This window comes from Lonchura striata, chromosome 7 (assembly GCF_046129695.1).
Source record: "Lonchura striata isolate bLonStr1 chromosome 7, bLonStr1.mat, whole genome shotgun sequence".
In the NCBI taxonomy this organism is placed as follows: domain Eukaryota; kingdom Metazoa; phylum Chordata; class Aves; order Passeriformes; family Estrildidae; genus Lonchura; species Lonchura striata.
The window spans coordinates 38,222,525-38,237,786 of record NC_134609.1 but is presented as its reverse complement, the minus strand read 5'-3'; the positions used below and the strand labels follow the sequence as shown (position 1 = coordinate 38,237,786).

The 15,262-nt window shown below is 45.6% G+C and overlaps 1 protein-coding gene across 2 annotated transcripts in view; it reads right to left on the bottom strand.

Annotated features, from left to right (window-relative positions):
• Positions 1–15,262, bottom strand: part of PRKG1 (protein kinase cGMP-dependent 1) — a 380,420-nt gene that overhangs the window by 12,344 nt on the left and 352,814 nt on the right. For both annotated transcript variants that reach the window (XM_021537071.2, XM_021537070.2), the window contains exons 10-12: positions 13,505–13,601; positions 5,043–5,182; positions 1,417–1,506 (exon numbers count right to left, since the gene is read on the bottom strand). In XM_021537071.2, coding sequence (XP_021392746.1) covers positions 1,417–1,506; positions 5,043–5,182; positions 13,505–13,601 — 327 coding nt within the window. The remainder of the gene's footprint in view (positions 1–1,416; positions 1,507–5,042; positions 5,183–13,504; positions 13,602–15,262) is intronic.

Sequence of the window (15,262 nt, the reverse complement as noted above, 5' to 3'; positions counted from 1 at the left end):
AAACTCTTTTGAGGTGTGCACATAAGTTCTGTATTAATGTTCCTAACTGAGACAAAAGGCAGAAAAATCAAAGCTGCTGGGACTTGAAGAGTTAATGCAGATTCCAAACTGCACCTTTGGATCCTTGTTTGTGAAGTTTTCTAAAGAAAACCACATCCCCCTTCCTGCTGGGGGCTGGCTGAGACCAGGAGGGTGTCTAAGCTAGATGGCAGCAGAACCTCAGTTTAAATCCTGGAGAATTAAAGATAGAATTATCAGGCTCTGACAAAAAAAAAAAAAAAAAAAAAAAAAAAAAAAAAAAAAAAAAATCAGGAAAAATCCCACCCAGCACCTTCTAACTTTGCTCTTGTTCCTGTTTCAGTTAGCAAAAGGCTGCTGGGAAAAGGAAGAACTAAAGAAAAAATTGTTCTGGGGAATTAAAAGACAATTTAATCTTTCTGATCAATCTTTCCAAATTTAATATATTTCTGTTCCAGTGATGAGGCTATTCCAGAGTTACAATTCCCTGCATCTTTTCCTGCTCTGTGGGCACATCCCATGTGTACCCAACAACCCCAAACAGTCCAAGGCAGGGACTGTGGGGTTTTGGGCATGCATGCTTTCCTAACTCATTTTTTCCCATGTCACTGCTGAATCCCGATGGATCAGTGCTCCTGGCAAGGTGTGGATTCTGATTCCCACTTGAATCAGCAGCCCTGATGTAATATGGGATATCTGGGCCAACAGATCCTTCACAGCTCTTGATTTCCTCCTGCTCATTGCTCTCACTCCTGGCTGGGCCATAAATCCCAGGAAATATTTATGGATATTATTTAGCAGTGTCCATGTGGCAGAACTGAAAGCTGAGATTCACACTCAGAGAGGGAGGGCTGCAAACACAGGGGTGGGAAAAGCCCTGAGATGGGAAATTGTGATTTTAAAACTGTGACATCAAAAAGAGCTGGAGCTGCTGGAGTGAGTCCAGAGGAGGTCACGGAGCTGCTCCAAGGGCTGGAGCCAGGCTGGGAGAGCTGGGGGTGCTCCCCTGGAGAGGAGAAGCTCCAGGGAGAGCTCAGAGCCCAAAGGGGCTCAAGGAGAGCTGGAGAGGGACTGGGGACAAGGGATGGAGGGACAGGACACAGGGAATGGCTCCCACTGCCAGAGGGCAGGGATGGATGGGATATTGGGAATTAGGAATTGTTCCCTGGTAGGGTGGGCAGGCCCTGGCACAGGGTGCCCAGAGCAGCTGGGGCTGCCCCTGGATCCCTGGCAGTGCCCAAGGCCAGGCTGGACAGGGCTTGGAGCAGCCTGGGACAGTGGAAGGTGTCACTGCCATGGCAGGGGTGGCACTGGGTGGGATTTAAGTCCCTTCCAACCCTTCTAGCAGGAATTCTGCCATTTAAAACATCTCACTGTGCAGGACAAGTCCCAGCTCACCTGTCCCTGAGAATTGTCCAGAGCTCTCCCCCCAGGCAGGCCTCCATCAGCATGTACAGGTACTTGCTGTCCTTGAACGTCCTGTAGAGCCTGAGGGTGGCAAGCAGAAAATCACAAATAAATCCATTAGCAAAGCACGAAACTCGCTGGTTTGACAGAGTTTAAAGAAGCTGAAATGCTCTTTTCCTCCCAGGAAGGAGTGTGGAGGAAAAACTGCCTCAAGGGGTGGGCCAGGCTTTGTGAACCCATCCTCGAGTTCTGAACTGTGCTCTAAAATCCATGCTCTGTGCTCAACAGGGTTTTCTAATGATATTACATTAATTTTCTAATGATATTACATTAATTTGGTTTATAGATATGTTTCATAATATTAAATAACTATGGTGAAAAAACCCAGAGATTCTTTTTTTTTATTTGATTTTAATGTTCAGCTGCTTTTGTACTTCCTGTTCCACGTGTGGCTTTATCCACTCATGCTTCCAGCAGGGTGTGGATATCTTTGCAGATAGTTTGAACAGTAATTTTAATTTTTTAAAAATTTTTTTTGGTAATTATTTAAGTAATTAATTTTTGCAAATAATTTGCAATTTTTTGATAATGATTTTAACAATTTCTGCAGCAGGAAGGATTGCTGAGGGTGACTCCTGGTGCAATTGCTGCATTCCTGGCAGTTTCCAAGAGTTAAAAATTCAGGAATTAAAAATTCCAGGAGTGAAAAATTCAAGAGCTGCTGCCACACGATGGAAATGGAACCAGGTGGGTTTTGGAGGTTCCAGCAACTCCCTGATAATCCCAGTCATTATTTTGACAGAGCTATGGGATGGATCAGCAGGAAGACACTGCAGGATTTGGTTTCTTTGGAAGACATCCACTTTTATTTATATAAAACCAATGGTCAGTTATAACTGGCCATTAAATAAATCTAATATTGATGGTTTTAACAAAAATCCCCCCACTTATTTCTTGGCACTTGGACAAAATATCATTTGTCTTAATACACATTTAATTGCTATTAAAGTTTATAGAAAACTCCAAGAATCCAAAATGTAATTTCATGGTTTTAATTGGTAATTTAAATACTACCAAAATACTTTCCCTAATTAAGGCAGCCCTGCTGAAAATTTTATGGACATTAAATCTGGCCTAAAATGCACAGATTAAAAAAAAAAAAATCAAATATTATTTATCAGCTATCATGGAAGCATAAAGTTTAGACATACGAAAGGACATTATTTCCTAAGTTTAAATGACACAATATTTGAATAACTTCTTTATTTATTTTCTTATTCTTTGAAATATTTGCACTTGTTTGGCCCCTGATCCAAGTCAGAGCATCTTGTTCTGTTTGAGTTTTAGTTTATGTAAAAGTCAATTTTATTTAGTGACACTTGGCCTCTCCTGCTCCTTTTGCCTGCTTTAATTCATTTTAATAATCAAACCCAATTATTCTTCAAAGACTTTTTAACAAACACAATGAATTAAAAAACAACCAAGTTCTTCAGGAATTTTGTCTTTCCCTTTCTAATATCCCAGATGTTGTGTCCTTGCTCCGAGATTCTTTTAAACCCACTTTTCACCTATCAGCTCAAAACTGAATTAATCTACTGAAATATTCAAATTTCTGCCCATTGCACCCCCACAAAAAATTATCCCAGAGGGTCCAAGAAATGGAATAAACAAGTTATTGAATAAACAATAAATAAGTTAAATAATTTTAGGATAGATACTATAGGAAAACTTCAAATCCCTGTGGATGGGCAAGAGGAGAAGAGGGGAAAAGCAGAAATCAAGTTTGATAAATCAAATATTTTCTAGCAATAGCAAAAGGTTGGACTTTGTGTCTTGGAAACCTTTCCAGAGCAGGGTTTCCATGGGATATTAAATATAATTCAGGGATGGTTGTTGCTGCAAAAGGTGGAAAACACTGCAGGATATGGAAGGGGAAGATGTACAGGTAAAACATCCTTGTCCTGCCTCCCTGCTGAAGGATGAGGAGTGGGAATTTCATTTATCAGCCATGAATACCACTGGCTCCATTCAGAAATGTTTGGAGGCTCAGGCTCTATTTAGGAGTGGGTATTTCTGGGAGTGGTGGCTTGGCTGGCCCTGCACTTCCCCTCTCATCCCAAAACAGCTCAGCCTTCCCAAAACCCAGAGGCTGCCATGGCCCTCAGGGAATATTTGGCTCCAGCCTGGGTTACCAGGAATGTTTCTGGATCCAAGAGCACCTCCTGAAGGGAATGGCAGCTGGGCAGTGTCAGGCTCCAGTTGTCACCCATGAATCACAGGAGAAGCCATTGGCTCCAGGGGAATCCCAGGGATGGAAACACCCCCTGAGTGCCCCACCTGGCCACGTGCTTCCCTTTGGATTCATCCCAAGGGTTTGGTGTCACCCTGGGTTTGTTTGCATCTCCTGAGCAATTTCTGGGAGCAGGGCTGATCTCCTAAGGCAGAGACGTTTTCCAGGTATCTCTGAGGTTGGGATGAGGCAGCCTTGGCTGGGATGTCCTTCAAGGTGGCTCCAGGGATCCTCAGCACCCACTGCTCCATCCTGAGCTACAGCATTGAAAGAACCCCCTCTATGTCCTCACAGTCCTTGAAAAGCCAGGGAATTCACAGAATCACAGGGTTGGAAGAGACCTCCAAGATCATCGAGTCCAACCCAGCCCCAACACCTCAACTAAAGCCTGGCCCCCAGTGCCACATCCAGTCTGCTTTTAACACATCCAGGGATGGTGACTCCACCACCTCCCTGGGCAGCCATTCCTGACCTTCATCACCCTTTCTGTAAAATACTTTCTCCTAATATCCAACCTATATTTCCTTGGCACAGCTTGAGACAGAATGTTGTTATTAGGGTGGAGCCAAAAAAACCTGGTACCCCTTTTATTCCCTAGAGACGTGCTTAGATTTGGGGCAGGGAGATGGCTGTATTGTGTTTGCCTATGAGGAGCCCAGGTATGCTGAACTTGACTTGTCAAATATTCCCTGAAGAGAAATGCTGGGCCCAGCTGCTCATTGTCATGGCACTGTGCCATTTCCAAGGATGAAGTCCTGCCTTCTTCCAGCTTCCCTTGGTGGGAAGGAAAACTCCGCAATTGGGAAGGAAAAGGAAAATTAACTTTGAGCATGGCTAAAGCCAAGTCATGATAAATACATATATGTATGTAAAAATTCTTGATGGTGAGCCCAGTGCCTAAAGGAGCTCCAAGAGAGCTGGAGAAGAAATTGGGTCAGAGGACACAGGGAATGAATTCCCACTGCCAGAGGGCAGGGCTGGATGGGATATTGGGAAGGAATTGTTCCCTGGCAGGGTGGGCAGGCCCTGGCACAGGGTGCCCAGAGCAGCTGTGGCTGCCCCTGGATCCCTGGCAGTGCCCAAGGCCAGGTTGGATGCGGCTTGGAGCTTGGGATAGTGGAAGGTGTCCCTGACATGGCAGGGGTGGCACTGAGTGGGATTTAAGGTCCCTTCCCACCAAAAGCACGTTCTGGCAGCACCAGCGAGCTCTGCCCATCAGCTTCCTCCTGCCCCACACCTCCCTTCCCTCACAGGTGTGGGCTGAAGGCTTTTCCCTGCTGGCTGGTCCCTGGGGGGATCCCTGGCACGCCGGGGCACAGGGTGGTACCTGACAATGAAGTCGGAATGGGCGCCCTGCATGATCTGCTTCTCGGAGCGGATGTGCTCCTGCTGCCGCGTGTCCACGATGTGCCGCTTCTTCAGGATCTTCATGGCGAACGTCTTGGCCTCCTCGCTCTTCAGCTGCACCTGGGCACGGCAGGACAGGCCGGGGTCACACACAGGCCACAGCCCCGCTGGAGTCCCACCTCCCTGCCAGCAATCCCACCCGCTGCCTCCCAGGCGTTCCTCCCACCTCTCCAGTCATGGTCCAGCTTCCTGACTCCGTGCCTTGCTGTGAAAAAAGCTGTTCTGAAATGCCACGGTTTTTTAGGGAAAAGCCAAATGTGGGTGTTGCTCTGGGGTCAGGAGATGTTGCAGCTAACATCCCATTTCCCCAGACCCCTTTCCTCCAGGTCACCCCACCTGTGCTGGCTCTGGCTGGGAAGTGCAGGGCTGGGATGCCTGCAGAGGATGAGCAGACCTGGCTTCCCTGCTCACAGCTTTGCTTCTCACCTTAAGCCTCTGCCCCCTATTTTTAGCCTGGCACTTCAAGCTGAGGCTGACAGGAGTTGTTTGCTTGCTCTCGGGGTAACCCTGGCAACTTCTGAACCCTGAGCCATCCCGAGGGACAGCTCCCTATCCCAAAGCCAGCTGGAAGGCAGCCACCCTTCCCATCCTGGCCAACCCTCTCAAAGAAACCCCGCTGCTGACCTCCCAGGCCTCCAAGTCTGCTCAATTCCCCCAGCAGCTGCTCATAACAATATTCCAGCGAGGTGCTTGCCCTGCTGTCGAGCACGAGGTGCCATCTGGCAGCTTCTGTTCTGCTGTCCTTGTAGGAATTTGGCTTCTGCCAGAGGGAACCCAGCCTGCCTTTAGGGTTAGGAGGCAACACTCACACAGTCAGAATGGATTTAGTGTCAGATCTCTTCTTATATTGTTTTGCTGCAGGAATGTGGATGGATATGAGACATGGCACCTTTGTAGAACCATGGAATGTGCTGAGTTGGAAGAGACCCTCAAGGATGATTCAGTCCAACTCCAGGCCCTCAGACACCTCAATAATCCCACCATGCTCCTGGGAGTGTTATCCAAACTTTCCCCTGGGCTTTTCCCAGGCCACACACCCTGAACTTGAACAGTTTCTTGTCCACTTGTTTTGTTCTGCTTCAGTTCAGGGACAAGGGAAACACCAGGAGGGATGGGATGGGATGGGATGGGATGGGATCCCCATATAAACACCAGGAGGGATGGGATCCCCAGGGAAACACCAGGAGGGATGGGATCCCCAGGGAAACACCAGGAAGGATGGGATGGGATCCCCATATAAACACCAGGAAGGATGGGATCCCCAGGGAAACACCAGGAAGGATGGGATCCCCAGGGAAACACCAGGAGGGATGGGATCCCCAGGGAAACACCAGGAGGGATGGGATCCCCAGCACCCCCAGAAATCAAATTGGGAGCCTCAAGTTCAAAAGGATACACAGATCTTAAGGAAATCAATCCCAACAGGTTGGTCTTCAGTTGACAGAGAGGTTTCCAACATCACCACCACAAATGATTTAAAGTCTAACAAATGGGAGGCCCCCCATCTCTGGACAAAGTTTTTGTCATTAAACTTATTTATATATATAAGCTAGATTTGTGGTTTCTAATTCCCCACAGCCCCAAGGATTTCCAAGCCCACATAAAACTTTTGTTTTTGCAAAGTTCCTCTCTGGTTTTTCACACTGAGTTTCACCTTCCTGATTATCATCTTTGTTTTGTTTGCTATTTTATTTTCAGAGAAACACATCAAAGACCTAAACAATGTCCGAAAAGTGGGACATTTTTCCCCATCACTGCTGCCCCATTATGCCTTATCCTGGTTTTACTACAGCTCAAAGCACAAAGAAATTCTGCATTTTTGGCCAACTAAAAGTGATAAAACCACTTTTGGTTTGGGATTAGGGTTTGGTTTCTATTTTTTTTTTTTTTTTAAAGTCTCATTTTAAATAAATGGCTTCAGTTTAACTGTTTGGATGAAATATTGGATATTATCCCATCTGAATCAAGCCAGGAGAGCAGGGAGGTGGCACAAAGGAAGCAAAGACCTAATGAAAATCAAGGTGAAATCTGAGCAGAATCTCCCAAAACTTAAAACCAAAAAATAATTGAAATTTGGGAGGACTGAGGATAAACTTGTGGAGAATTTATCCCTCTTTCTTTTGCTGGGAATCCAGATTTCTTGGCTTTCCACCAAAGCAGTCCATGTGGTGATGGACAAGCACCACCACTGCCCCCCAAATTATTTCATACCAAAGCCTTTGCAAATTCCCATCAGATTCTCCAGATCACATCTGTTCTCTTTCAGTCTGTATTTTTAATGTTAGGTTGTCCATAAAAATAATCAAGAAAGCAGCTCCAAGCAGCAAAATCAAGTGTTTCTTGGTAGATATAGACATCAAACAATAAAAAAATTAATATTTAGCACTCTAAATTTACTTGAAATTCCTGTTTCCCTAATGTTAATCTGTACCATGCATCAGTGTGAAAATAAACCCAACAACTTGGTGGAGACTCTTGAGAATAAATTCCAATATCACAAAACAAAGTGTGCTGGGAATAAATCCCAGTGTGTCCCCTTATTTATTACCACGGCTTTTGATCACCTAAATTTTGTGTCTCTCATGAAAAAGGCTATTTTAAAAAAATTTAATTACTATTCTGTCAGGGACAGAGAGCCTGGGGAAGTCACTTGCTTTTCTACACTTCCAAGTAAGTCCAAGGAAGGAAATTCACAGGAGGAAGAAGGCAGGGAGTTTATTTGGTGTTTGAGGATGTCCTCACTGTTGCAAATATTAAATATGGAAAAAGCAGCAGCAATTATTATTATATTAAACATATATTAATATATTATTAATATTATTATTATATTAAATATAGAACCGGCAGCTGCAATTAGCTCGTGCAATGCTTAGACCTGATGCCACCAGAAAATTCAGATCCATTTTCCATTCCCAGTCCTTTGCAAGGCAGAGGATTTGTGGGAATTTGAAACCACAGAGGAATTAATTTGCAGTACAAGTGCTGATGAACCAGAGCTGTCCAGGTACAGAATCAAAGGCTATTTTTTGGATCACCTGGAAAATGAGGCTTTTCCTCATTTTCCAGCCTGCCTGGGCTCTCTCCTTGCTCTGCTCTCTGCCAAATGAGGTGACTTTGAGAACTATTTTATGCTATAAAGGTGGGAAACCCCAGGTCACTTCTATTATTTTTACCAATAATAGATTTTAGTATTCATGTTATGTTAATTAATACAAAAATACCTCCATGTCCAATCCAATCTCATTCCAAAATATGAAAAAATAAAGTATAGGAGTCACCTGGATTTTTATTTTTAATTTAAAAAACACCAAACAGGATTAATTCTGAGAAGATGAGAAGGGGCTGCTAAGGACACTCTGTCTTTCAATCCTGATGGGGAAACTAGCCCAGGGAGCCACAGGAACCACAAGGACTTTGGGTTTGAGCTCAGAAGGTGGAAGAAAAATTATTGAATAAAAAATGGTTTTATTTTACTTGGAGATATAAAACATTCATAAAATATATGTTGCATCTATATTCTATCTATCTATATATGTAAGTGCAACATTATATATATATATATAAATGCAGTGGAAGGTATTCCTGTTCATGGCAGGGGTGGAATGGGATGGGTTTTAAGGTCCCTTCCAACCCAAACCACTCTGGAATCCTATGGGCAGGGAAAAAGGAGGAGGGATGCAACCTCTCTGGCTTTTCTATGCCCTTGTTTCATAGGATCGCAGCTGGCTCCTCCTGTTGGAACAATTCCAAAATCCTTCCTTTGCTTTATAGAACTTCTGCAGTTCCCAGGACACACAGAGCATTCCAGGCCTGATTTTTGTCTAGTTTTTAACACTTACACAGAAATAAATATGGTTTTACACCTTGGTGCTTTCTCAGGCTGGCTGGGAAAATGGTTATTGGGGGAGATGAAACCCACAGCTCAATGGAAAAGAGGAAAAAAAGAGTTGTGTGTTTCTCATCCTTCCTCCTTCCCTATAAATCATCCCTGTGTGTGTGATACACAGTCTGCAGCTCCAGCAATTCCCGTGCTGATGCAATCCCAGCTGAGCTTGGGAAAGTGGAAACTTTCAGGAATATTTACCAGGATGCACAACAAGCCCCAGAGAAGGATTAATTTCTGTGACTGAACATTCCAGGATATTTCCAATGGATGGAGTGCCAGGACACAGGGAATGGCTTCAAACTGCCAGAGGGCAGGGATGGATGGGATCTTGGGAATTGGGAATTGTTCCCTGGCAGGGTGGGCAGGCCCTGGCACAGGGTGCCCAGAGCAGCTGTGGCTGCCCCTGGATCCCTGGCAGTGCCCAAGGGCAGGCTGGACAGGGCTGGGAGCAGCCTGGGGTGGTGGAAGGTGTCCCTGACATGGCAAGGGTGGAATGGGATGGGCTTTGACTTTCCCTCTTTGTCCCTATGAATTTCCACAACAACAAAGATGTTTTTCCAAGGGAATTTTGCTTCCTGTGGAATTCTTCCAATAGAAAGGAACCAGAAATCCATGCTCTGCTGAAACGTGGCTATTTTCCCATCACATTAAACAGGAACTGACCCAACAGCAGCACTTTGGGAGCTGAATTCCAAGTGCTCCTGTTTGCTGGGCATTCCAAGGTCCTGCATTTTCCCCGTTTCCAGCTCATTCTGCTGGAATGAACAAAAATAGCAGCAGCTGTTGCTGAGAGTCTGCAAGCTGAGCTTTCCTAATCCTGACAGCTGCACTGCTGCACACACAGAGGGACTGCTCCTGGCCCAGCAAGGGGGCACAGCCTGCTCTTCCTACTGAACTGAGGATTCCTCTCCTCCCAGGAGGGAAGAGAATTCCCCAAAATCAGCCAGAGGGGTGAGCAGGCTCTGCTGCCAGGGAACAGGGACAGGACAAGGGGAAACAGCCTCAAGCTGGGCCAGGGGAGGCTCAGCTGGGACAGCAGCAGGAATTTCTCCATGGAAAGGCTGCTCAGGCCTTGGCAGGGCTGCCCAGGGAGCTTTGGAGTGCCCATCCCTGGAGGTGTCCCAGGAAGAGCTGGAGGTGGCACTCAGTGCTCTGGGCACTGGGCACAGCTGGGACTCCATGGGCTGGCAGGGATTTGCCAACCTCAGGGATCCTGGGATCTAGCCCAGGGGTCCTGGACAATTCTAGTCAATTAAACCCCAAAATCAGGAGATTTCCAAGAGAAAAATGATCTTTCTAATAAAAAATTTTGCATTTCCTAGGAAAAGCAGCCATCTTGGGAATTGGAAATCAGACACAGTTGGACATTTCCACCAATAAATATCTGGATTCTGCATCTGTCAGCCTATCAAAAGACAATTGCAGCAGGTTTTTCCTCATTATCTAATTAATTCACTAATGGCTTTGTTTACAACACAGGCTGGAGGCTGGAAGAGATTTAATTGCACTTCAGAAGCTGGGGTCAGAGATTTCTCTTAAAACACTAATAAAGCTGAAAAATTCCATTGTGTCCACTTCGTACAGAGCCCACAAAACATGGCTGCGACATTCTATGTGCATGTTTTCATTTGTGTCTTTAGAAATCCACATATTGCAAAGGAACTTTGCTTTTTGGGGCCACCACGAAGCTAGAAGGAGTGCAGAAGGCAAGGATGTGATTTTTAGTTTCTCTGTGCTCAGCCATCACCTATAGGAACCAATTCCATTTAAAAATTACTCCAATCCTGGATGTTCAGCTACTCCAATGTATTTATTTCAGAGCTGTCAAAAATGATTTCAACTCAGAAGAACTGACCTGGAACAGACACTCAGGAGCACAGGACTTGAGTGAAAAGGAAATTAAGAGCAATAAAGGTCAGCCAAGATGATTTCTGAGGGCTGGGGACACCTGCCCTCCATCCCTGTCACATGAAGGTGACATTCCCTATCCCAGTGGCACTTGAAATTCCAATTTTCCTGATGTTAATCCTGATTCCTACCCCAGAAGATGCTCAGCTGCCATAAAGCAGGGAGGCTGAGCTGTAAAAAGGGGTGGATGCATCCCAAAAAGCATGCTCCTGCCATCTGCTGTGGTTTCTCCAACCCTGGATGGTTTTGGTTTATCCTTCAAGGAAAACCTAGATAAAAGTTGATTGCATAGCCCAATTTGGGATGAAGAGGAGCATCCATAAGGATGTTGGAAGAGGCACCAGGGAGCCACCAAAAAACTGAGTGAAAACCACTCATTCCAAAGCTTTGAATTTTTTTCCTGAGATACAGAAAAAAAAAAAAACAACTGCCTGGAACAGCAAGACAAAAGGGGATTTCCACGTGTAATATCCATGGAATTGAAAATAATTTCTATTTGAGGCTGTCTAACCTAAAAGCCATATCCTTGTGCATGGATGCATGGAAAAGGTGACTTCTCCAAGGCACCAAAATTCCCAGAGGTTTTGGAAAACCACATCCAATGGGACTGTTAATCCTTCTTGGCCAATCCCAGCCCCAGACATTCCAGTTGCCCCAAGCCACCACCAGTTGCCCTCTCCAGTGGTGACATTCTGAGGCCTCATGCTCAAAGCTCTAAAATCCCTTTTCCTTGCCTCTTTTTTGGATCCATTTTACCCCTGGAAAGCACAAAAACTGGGAATGTTTTCCAGGAACATTCCTGCACTTCCATATTCAGGTAATAAAAGAGCTGATTCCTCTGATATAGTTTACATTTTTAGCCTGAAATAATAAATCATATTTTTAATGGAGGATGTGAAAGCATGAGGCAGCGATTCCAGGCTCAGTTTTGACAAAAGGAATATTTTCTTGGCTTTGTAGCAAAATTTCCTTCTGTGGTAAAGAAAAAACAACAAAATCTGGTGTGTTGAACTATACTTTTAAATATGTTTTATCTGTGTGCAGTTCAGAGCTACAAAAAATGAGCTTATCCAGCATTCTCCTGCTCATTTTCCACTCTGGAAAAAAAAAAAACTCTGGGAATGTTTTTTCCACCTCAGGTGGCTCTTTGGAGGCTTCTGAGGTGTGAATATCTGCTCAGAATGGAATATTTCTACTCAAGGTGACACCTTGAAGGGACAGAGCACCTCCTGCTCTTCTTCTCTCCTGGGCCAGGGTCACACATCACCAGGGTGGAGTTTTTGTCACCTTAAAGCTGGCCATGTCACCTGGCCACGGGCTCTGGTGAGGGTCCCAGCAGCAACCCCTCATGGAGACAAACCATGCACCTCCCCAGGAGCACCTTGAGGTTGGCAAAACCCCTTAAAAATGAAGCCAAAACCTTCACAAGGCTCAAACCAAGCCCCAGACTGGTGGGTCCCTCCCTACAGTGTGGAGAAGTCAGATGTTAATTTAGGAGGCAAATCCTTGGTGTCAGGAGAAGAGGAAGGGGCTTCAAATGAGAAGATGAACACGACCTCCTGCTCTAAAGCATCCTCAGCAGATGACTCCTTCAAAATACTCATAAATTAAATCTTCATAAACAAAATAATCATACATTAAACCCCAAACCCCAGGAAGGGACCAGCTCTCTCCTCCACAGGATTTCACATTCAGCCAGGAAAAGTCAGGAATAAAACTACAGGGAAGAGCAAGCTGGGCTCTGCACACCAAATTTCCTCTTTACATCACAAAAAACCACCGAAAACGCCTTGTTTTGCCCATTTTACTATTCTTCAGCTCCCACAGGGTTATGGAGTGGAGGCTTCCCTGAGGTTTTGTGGTGGCAACAGTAACTCTGTTCCCCTTCTGCCCGGGCTTGCAGGAGTTCCTGACGTGCTGCACGAGTGTCCGGTGTCCGGAGCTCCTCCGTGGTGTAACCCAACTCCCTCTTCCTACTCCAAGGTTTTGTGTTGCCTTGGTGTTACAAACAGCTCGCCTCTTGCTCTGGCTCTGCTTTAAAGGAGACCACAGAGCTCCAAAGTTCCAAGCAGAGCAAAAAGCAGGCTCGCTTTTTGTCTTTTCTCTGCAGTTCTGCACAAAAACAGGCCCTGTCTGGGATGTATTGTCACGAGTCAGGCGCTGAATGTTCAGCTTTGAGGATAACCAAGTGCAGCCACTCTAGACCTGAATAAAAAATGTGTAGGAGATGCTTTCTGCTGTTACTCTGAATCTGTTTAAATAAGATTTTAGGTTGCTCTTCCAATCCCAGCACTCACCCAATTCTCCAGGTTGTTTTTAAAAGGCAATAAATCAATGCCATAAACCACTTAAGAGAGAGATGAGATGTGTGCTCCTCTCTCAGCCTAAGACATAAATCCTTCTTGGCTACTGCAAAGCATTTATTGGTACATTTTTTATGTCTCAGGAAATGTAAGTAAGCTTTCTTCACTAGATAATCCCAGCAGATCATTTTTCTCGGGGTTACTGGGGTGTAATAACAAAGAAAATGAAGCCTTTAACACAGCAGTTGTATGAGGATGCCACACAAAGAAGAAGAGGTCACCTACCAGCTCCACTCTCCCGAAGCCTCCGACTCCCAGGGTGTCGATGATGTTGAAATCCGAGAGTTTCAGGTTGGCAAAGAAGGCAGCTTCGGCTTCGTATCTGGAGGTTTTGAGGCGAAAAAATGGAAATTTCTTAGAGGTGCAAACCTGAGCAGAGCGCGCCGCCGCCCCCGAGCTGTGGGAGCCTGGGCCAGCCTTTACCTGCTGCACTTCCATCTCAGCTCTCAAAATTCACTTCTAGCTCAGCATTCTGCTGCTCCCAATCCCAGCATGGCTCCAGAGGGAACAGTTTTCCAAGGGGCAATAGCAAACATCCCTACTGAGGGTGCAAAGCCAACGCCTGGCACTGCAATCCAGCTCCCAAGGCTGGGCACTTGCTATCCATCTTCTCCTGGGTGAGGTTTGCTTGTAAATATTTTGGTGTCTTTAAGGATTTTTTGGAAGATAGAAGTCTCTCCTAGGAGATTCTCATATCCACAGGCTGGCAGAAGTTTCTATAAATGTTTATTGGAAGTGGCAGGATCACTAAAGGTCCCTGGAGAGAAATCCCAGCCAGGTTTTATGAAATCAGATCTGTTAAGCTGCAAATGCCTGAAATGAGTGACTTCAGGCACAGATCAACATTCCTATAAGGATGTCTTCACTTGTTCTCCTCCTATAAACCCAGTCAGAGCAGCCATCCCAAGCCAGGAGGTCCCAAAATCCCGATGCTCTCCGTTTATCCCATGGCCAACTGCCTCACAACACCACGTGCCCGAGTAAGGAATACGCAACTCCAACCTGGGCAAGCCTGCCAGAATCAGCTTCTCATGCCTATCCATGACCATAATTCCTCTAAAATAGCTCCTTGTTAAGGTTTAGGGTATTTTTAGAAAGGCCTGGAGGGGAAATGGATGAGCAGGATCCGCCCCCTCCATAAAATGTGACATTTGTCTGCCGGAGAGTCCCTGGGCGTGTGCAACCTTTGGCTGAGGGCGACTTTATGGGAAAAGAGTTGGCTGGATTATGGAGGGAGGCCTGGAAGGTGCAGGATTTTAGCTGGAACAGCTTGCAATTAACAGTAGGGCATAATCACTGGAGGCTTCACTCGTGCAGGGTAACAGCAGTGGGAAGATGAGCCACCATCCCACTCCCGTGGCCACCTGGCCAGCTTTGGGACATTCCCACCCTAATTATTTAATTAACAGATTCCCTTCAAACCACCTTCTCTGCTCTATCTAAAACCTCAATGCCAATGGGGGAGAAAGAGCAGAACTCTATCATTTTCCAAGTGAAAAGGGAAGGCTACAAACAGGAGTCCAACAATGTGAAAGGTCACATCACGAAGCCCCAAATCTGAGGTGATAAAGCACAATTCTCTTCCAGGGGCTGCTGTCAACAAATGACTTCAGCTCTGCTTTATTTTTTATGCTGTCACCAGATCCTGTCGGTGACCTTGCTCCTGATGTATCTGACTTTGGAAGCCAATCAGCACGGAGCCTGCTGTGAACTTGGGATAACCTTGTGTGCCACAGCTGCTCATTGATCCCTCCGTGCTCATCACGAGGTGAACGCTCAGCTGCCACTAAAAAAGGATTGAAATGTCCCCTTTCAAATCACAGCAGAGCTGTCATTTCAGGGCTGACAGAGCAGTTGAGCACCTCTCATTTCCATGATGAATGGACAGAGCAATTAAATACCTTGAATGATTTCTAATTGCCAGGAAGATGAAATCCCAGCGTGGAAAATTTCCTGCCGACACACAAACAGACTAAAATTTCA